Below are 7,299 nucleotides of genomic sequence, written 5' to 3'. Positions count from 1 at the left end.
GTTTGTAAAAACTAGCTGTCCCTTGTAAAATCCTGGTAGAGATAGCATGATAACTAATGTGAATTAGTTTGTTTTCTGTTTAAAACAAAAAACAAACCCCCTTTTTGGCAGTGAATACATAGATAGCCTTACATCAAATTTATGAAGCAGTCATTGCTTTCAGTAGGTGAGGTCTAAGCCTGGCTTTTCTCCCCTACACCTGATTGGCAAAATTTTGTTAATGAAAGTTGGAAAAAAATCAAAACTTAATGAACACTTCTGTGAAAAACTTCCCACCATTTATGCCTAATTACTGTCACTCAGAGCTTTAATCTGGTGGATATACCAAAAAAAGTGTTAACTGTCTCTTTCTAGAAAAAGACAAATACTACATTTGTTGATACAAAATAAGTAGTAGTCATATACAACATATTTAGCCAGAGATTAAGGTCATGAGTGTTATATAACCTAGCAGGGGTTTTTATATATTTAAGTAACGTGGTGGTATGGACTGTCTGATCTGGGTACTTTTTTTCCCTTCTCAATTCTATTTTCATTTAAGACTCTTAATTTTAGTTTTTCTCATTTTGTGGGTATTATCTGCTTAATCATAGATGATTAAAAGTGGTTTTAACTGTGAACTTTGAATAAAACATTTGTATTATCTTTGTCTTTTTATAATATGGCTTGTAGCAGATTTTTATTTGGCAAGTGCTTTACAGCTAATTACTGTATGAGATAAGTAAACTGATAATACTTGCCTTTAATGATTGTGGTGCTTTACTTTCTTTGTGATCTGATGCTTTTCTATAAATGAGGTTTTTCTGCTCAAAGTAATGGATGCCCTTTTGCTCTGAGAAAGACACCTGTGTCAAAATGGTAAATATAGCCTTTAAATATTATTAGTTTCCTTGTTAACTTAATAAGTGTATTTTATCTAAACAGTACTTTGATGTACTCCAGTACAAAGAGGCATATCCATCTTGTTTTGTAATCTTGCTGATTTGCAGCTGTAGTAGTGCTTCAGTCTTTGGGGTTATGTTTTGTGGGCAGCCAACATAAAATATTTTATAAATGTCATGTAGTGTGCACTGCATAAGCTTTAATTCCTGTAGTTGTACAAGTTGTTTTACTTTTATAATTTTCTCTCCCTTATTGTTTTGTGAACGATTCAGAGGGGAAATAGTGAAACTGACTAGATAGAAGTAGATCATAGAATATCAGGGTTGGAAGGGACCTCAGGAGATCATCTAGTCCAACCCCCTGCTCAAAGCAGGACTAATCCCCAGACAGATAGTAGTAGTCAAACACACAAAGTAAAGGAGAGCGAAAATAGACATTTTTCTTTAATATTTCAGTTACAGTAATCTTAAATATGGTAATAGTTACAGTTTCAGGGTTAACTACTCTTTTGACCCTCTCTCTGGCAGAGCTCGCTTGCTCTCTCCTCCTCTCTCTCTCCTCCCCCACTCTCCATCCCCCCCCCCTTCAGATCAAGGTCCCTCTGTACCTCACTGTGATTTTTTTCCCCCGGTCGATCTGAGCATGGTCCAGCATTTGTGGTTAACCTTTCTCCACCACTTATCAAGCAATCTTCACAAAGTATAATACACTTAGTTTTAGGGTAAAAGCATTGCATAAAAAACCATATAGAAAACAATGAAAGTTCCTACGTATATGCTAAAAGCTTACCAGAGGTCACGTTGCGTCCCCTGTCCAACATAAGGCTCTGGTATATATCAGACCATCAAATCCCTCAACTTGGTCTGCTCTCCTGGTTACCAGTTTGTGTCAGGTTTCAGATCCAGAACCCTTTGGATAGTATAACTGTTTCTTTATCAGTTTGATCTTTTGATCTCTGACCTCCTGTAACAACAGGTAGTATAAGTCAGTGGTCCTTTCCTCCCCCGGAGAGCTTCAAAAGGCTGTTTTTTGGGGGGGGGGGGGGGGGTTTCCTGCATTAATCGCCCCTTAGGGATTCCAGGTTCCACAGGTTTTCATGTTTTAAACATAAAATAAAGATGCTGCATGTATTTGCAGTATCGGTAACAGAAGTAGATTAAAAATGCTTTAACACAAGGATGGGTTTCTCTTTAAATTGATATACCCCATAAACGTAAAGCTTTCTTTCAGTAATGCAGAAGAATCGAATTGTGCAAGTTCAGTCTGATAACTTAAATTTGGTTTATGGCTGTGAATACATTGCACAGATGTTTGTTTTATTGAATCATTCTAAAGTCCTCTCACTACTACATAGGAAAACTTGAACATTGCATATGAAATAGCTCTTCCTTCTGATTCTTTGTTTGGTAGGCATTTTTGTGTAGTGCAGAGTGGGAAGCACTTTCCTCAGCATAATGGTGGTGGGATTTTCCTTGGAGAGTTCTCTGTAGCAATCCATCCTATTCATAAGTTCATCACTTTTAAGGCCGGATAGGATCATTGTAATGATCAGTGTGGATTTGATTTAAATCACTAGTCAGGAAGACTCGATTTAATCATGGTTTTCTACATAAAAGTGCATTCTTGTTGGTTGTAATAACCTTAATACATATTCTTCACAACTCAGAGATGTAGGTTTCATTTTTAGAAGGTACACACTATATACATTTGTAAACAGTGATTTATTTTGGAAACTTTTCAGATTAGTTTTACAGCTATATCCGAATGACTGATTGGTTATTTCATTTACCAAAGGTAACTGAAGCAGATATTTATGAAGTCATTGGGAGGTGAACTATCTCCAATTCAACAGGTTAATCATTAATATTTGGAGGATTGTCTTGCTATGCTGTATTAGGAGGAGAACATCACCAGAAGACATTTAAATTTTTATTTAACTTCAACAACATTAAGTATTCTGGATTTTTTTTCTTCAACAGCAAACATATAATATTTTAACAAAACAAGCATATGTCCCTCGCTTCTCACATTTATCTCCAGACTTCTTCTCCTTGTCCAGATCTATTCCACCCCCAACAAGCTTCTATTCATTGAACTTTTTGAAATGTTGCACTTTGAGAGAGATAAGGGATTGACTCTGTGTACACAAATTTGCAGAGGACAATAGAGTTGAAGTCTGTTATTTCTCACCTCTCTATATTATTTATTTAAAAACATTTTTGCTGTTAACAAGCATGTTACCTCTGGAGACACAAATCCACAGTTTGAGAACTACAAAACTAAGCATCTCTGATGGTATCTTCTAGACTGAGCACTGAGTCCCATTGGGTAGGTATGTATATAAATAATCTATACAGAAGCCTGTGGAAGCCCATAAGATTAGGTCCCTAATCCATGAACTATTGGAACTAATTTACAAAACTGTTCTTAAACATTACATTAATATATTGTCTCGTACTATAGAATTAGAATTTATAATCCTTATACATTATAGCTCAAAGATATCTTAATTAAAACCATCTTTAGATAGGTTTTTTCCTCCAAAAGCATTTTATCAAAAAATCAGATTTAAATTAAAAAATGTTTTTTTAAATTATTTTTTCTTTAAAAAAATCATTGATTTTTATCAACCCTGGTAATGATCTAGTCTGACCTCTTCCATAGCACAGGCCATAGCACTTTCCCAAAATAATTCCTAAAGCAGATCTTTTAGAAGAACATTCAACCTTAATTTAAAAATTGTCAGTGATGGAGAATCCACCACGATGCTTTGTACATTGTTGCAATGATTGATTACACTCATGCCTAATTTCCATTCTGAATTTGTCTCGCTCTGGGTGATTTTTTTGTTTGTTTTTTGTTTCTTTTTATACTTCACCTAATCTGAAAAGTCATTTTCTATGGTTTTGCATAAATCTACTTAAAGTGAATATTTGGTATCCTGGTACAAATTTTGTCTAAATACGTTTGCAGTGTTTTAAATAGCTTGCCTTTGTTACACCATGACTTTCTTCTTCCTCCTCCTCCAGGAAACCCAGCGCTTGCTGGCAGAACCAGTCCCTGGGATAAAAGCAGAGCCAGATGAGAGCAACGCACGTTATTTTCATGTGGTCATTGCAGGTCCACAGGATTCCCCCTTTGAGGGTGGGACATTTAAACTTGAACTATTCCTTCCAGAAGAATATCCAATGGCAGCTCCTAAAGTACGTTTCATGACCAAAATTTATCACCCTAATGTAGACAAGTTGGGAAGAATATGTTTAGATATTTTGAAAGGTAAGTGTCATCCTTTCCACTAAATAAATTTCTCTTAATTGTCAGTTTTCCCTGCTTAGGATGAATTTAGATGTTAAAAGGATTACAAACTTTTTTTTTTTAATTTTAGCTGGCTTAAATGGCTTTAATCTGAGAGGAAAACACATTAAATCTGGAGGTGGTAATAAAGAATGTGGTATTTCATACTACTGTAAATCTGTCTCTTTAGATAAATGGTCCCCAGCTTTGCAGATCCGTACAGTTCTGCTATCAATCCAAGCTTTGCTAAGCGCTCCCAATCCAGATGATCCTTTAGCAAATGATGTAGCAGAGCAGTGGAAGACCAATGAAGCCCAAGCCATAGAAACAGGTAGTGTATCACACAAGTTGTTACTTTTGTATTTGTGTGAAATTTTATGAAAACTAGATTACGAATGTGTTTTTATTTTAGAACTTAATTTAAAACCTGACCTCTGGTTTTGTGCTTGTGACTCACAAGAACAATTGTTTGCTTGTGCAGTTGATAGCCCTGAATGCAGGTGCAGAATCAGAGCCAAAGTGGAGGTCTTTCTTTTCTGAGGATCCACTTAGTTTGCATGTTTTACATTGCTAAAAGTGCAAGAGTATTTGACTGAACTCTTATTGGGAAAGAGAAACCATTACTTTCTGTACTTATATCCATTCCTTGTACATCATGAGAGATTCTTTAATAAATTGCAGTTTAGTTCCACAGAGCTCTGCAGCATCTCTAAATCTGCTTCTGTTGCAGGCTCTAATAGAATGTAGTTTCTGTGGTAATAGAATAAACAGGCTGCATTACACCTTCCCATTACAGGATCCTCTGCAGCCAGGCCATCTGTTCCCAGTGGCATCTGTTTCGGTGAATCTTGTGGGCTTGGATTGTGACTAACATTCCACAGCTAATATGCTTATATGTGTGAAACAGTGACATAAAACTTAATTTAAAATACTCAGGTGTCTCTGCTTAACAAGCTCTTCTAGTCAAAAGTTTGGGAAATGGAGTATATTGAAATGAATAAAATGAGCTTTATTTCACTTTAAGAGTGTGCTTTTTTTTTTTCTTTACAGCCAGAGCATGGACTAGGCTATATGCCATGAATAATATTTAAATTCGCTCTGAACATCAAGTGTGCATCACTTCTCCTATTCTGCCAAGACCTCTTCTCTTTTTTTCTCTTGTTTGCATTTAATGGACACAGTCTTAGAAACATTACAGAATAAAAGCCCAGACATCTTCAGTCCTTTGGTGATTAAATGCACATTAGCAAATCTGTGTCTTGTCCTAATTCACTGTTGTAACGCATGAGCAGAGGCTAGAAATATCATCTGGATTGTTGTGAAATTGTTTAAAAGCAGTAGCACATCTCTGCTTTTAATAACTTTTTCCATCATGGTTTAAGTATAAGCACTGTGAATGAAGGTAGTCACGGTTAGCTGCAGGGTTTTTTGTTTTAATTTTGTGTGCTCCTCCTCTTCCCCTTTTTTATGGTGATGCTAAATGCATTGGTTAAAGCAGCTAACCAGTTACACTTTAGGATATGCCCTCTAGCCAAGTCTAACTTAGATGCTGTAGATGGACAAGCTTGATTGTTTGAACAAAAATGGGAACATTAAACATCCATCACCTTCACTAATAATATTGTGATTCTGCTGTCAAGTGTAGAAACCTCCTTTCAAGAAAAAGCTTGTGACCATTTTGTATGGCTTGTCTGGAAAATCTTCTGTAAATCTTATGTTTTAGTAAAATATTTTTTGTTATTCTACTTTGCTGTTGTACAGTTTATTTTGCTGTGGTTTTCATTTCTCTACTGTGACAATTGTATTTAAAAAATTGAAACCAGAACAGAACAATTTGTCATTTCCAGTCTGACAGATTAAATAGTAAGAGGAAGAATTTTCAAATTCCCTTACTTTTGTTGCTGCTGATTTGTATTACTAGCTCATGCCACAGTGTGTTCCTAAATTGGCCGAGATAGTACAAAATTATATTAGTAGCTGATTCTTTCAAAATGAGCCTCTGATAAGTATAATTTATCACAGTCAAAGGTTTGACAATGCATTAACATGTATATACATAACATCTTATGTATCATTAAAGCAGGAGGCTAACAGAGCAAATGACAGCAGTAACTGGGTAAATGTGTCACTTGTCTGTTTTGTGCTGATTATCAGGTATTACACTATGCTCTTTAATTCTAACTCGTGTCTCAAAAAAAGCATATAAAACACCAGTGTACAATACAGCTGTTACAGACCAGCTAATCAGTCGATTGACATTTGCTAAGCTACTTTCAACTAGCCCCAACTGATCTTATCTATAAGCCTAAGTAAGCTAAATATCACAAGAAAGGTTTATTCATTTGGAGGAAGTAAATAATAGCTTCTTGCTTCCTTGCTATTACATTTATAATTTTTTTTTTCATGTCTCTTGGAAGCCCATTTTAATTTCTTCTTCAGTTCAACTTCATATCCCTTTAAATGCTTTTTTTTTCTTTCTTTCCGTGCTCTCCTCTCTCTGTCTCCCACCCCCATCCTCCAGGAATGTTTTTTCTGATTTCTAAGCTTTCAGTGTGGCCAGTCTGAACTGTATAAATGACAGCCTACAGTGGGAATGTATGTCTTGCAATTCACGGTGATGGTTATGTAGTCCGTTGGTATTCTCTGCCTCCCACACTCCTATTCTAGTATCATCTGGAGTTTCTATAGAATGTGGTGTATTTATTGTGCTCTTATGTAAAATGAAGATTATCTATTAAAGTTACATTTTCAACATACAAATGCTTTCAGTGACTGGTAACTGGTATTGTCCCTCAAAGTGCACTGCATAGTAACATCATAAAACTTGGTTCAGAATAATCTAGTTCAGCACAAGATTAAGACACTTAAAAAGCTGGGTTTAAAGTTAGATTTCCTTATTGGATGTAGTTTCTCACACCTGTGGCTTGCAGCAGATCTTTAGTCTTATTCAGGTTGAGTAGGCCTCTTTACTGTAACTAACAAATCAGGTTTTTTGTTATTGAGATGAACATTTGTGCAGTTTAGTTGGTGAAATTCTCTTGCATGTCATTATTTGGGTGACTAGTTAACTGAGCATACATCTACCCTTAATTGTACAGTAACTGATTTTTAACATGGTAGATG

At 35.6% G+C, this 7,299-nt stretch overlaps 1 protein-coding gene across 1 annotated transcript in view; it reads left to right on the top strand.

Moving 5' to 3' along the window:
• UBE2N (ubiquitin conjugating enzyme E2 N) overlaps positions 1-6,932 on the top strand; it is a 23,058-nt gene extending 16,126 nt beyond the window's left edge. Inside the window, exons 2-4 of the mRNA XM_024218342.3 lie at positions 3,912-4,158; positions 4,367-4,507; positions 5,227-6,932. Of these exons, the coding sequence (XP_024074110.1) occupies positions 3,912-4,158; positions 4,367-4,507; positions 5,227-5,267 (429 nt within the window). The 3' untranslated portion in view covers positions 5,268-6,932. The remainder of the gene's footprint in view (positions 1-3,911; positions 4,159-4,366; positions 4,508-5,226) is intronic.
• Positions 6,933-7,299: the final 367 nt, after the last annotated feature.

Source organism: Terrapene carolina, unplaced genomic scaffold (assembly GCF_002925995.2).
Source record: "Terrapene carolina triunguis isolate 2854851 unplaced genomic scaffold, T_m_triunguis-2.0 Scaffold68, whole genome shotgun sequence".
In the NCBI taxonomy this organism is placed as follows: Eukaryota; Metazoa; Chordata; order Testudines; family Emydidae; genus Terrapene; species Terrapene triunguis.
Note: the sequence above shows the minus strand (reverse complement) of the source record. Positions and strands in the feature narration are given on the sequence as shown.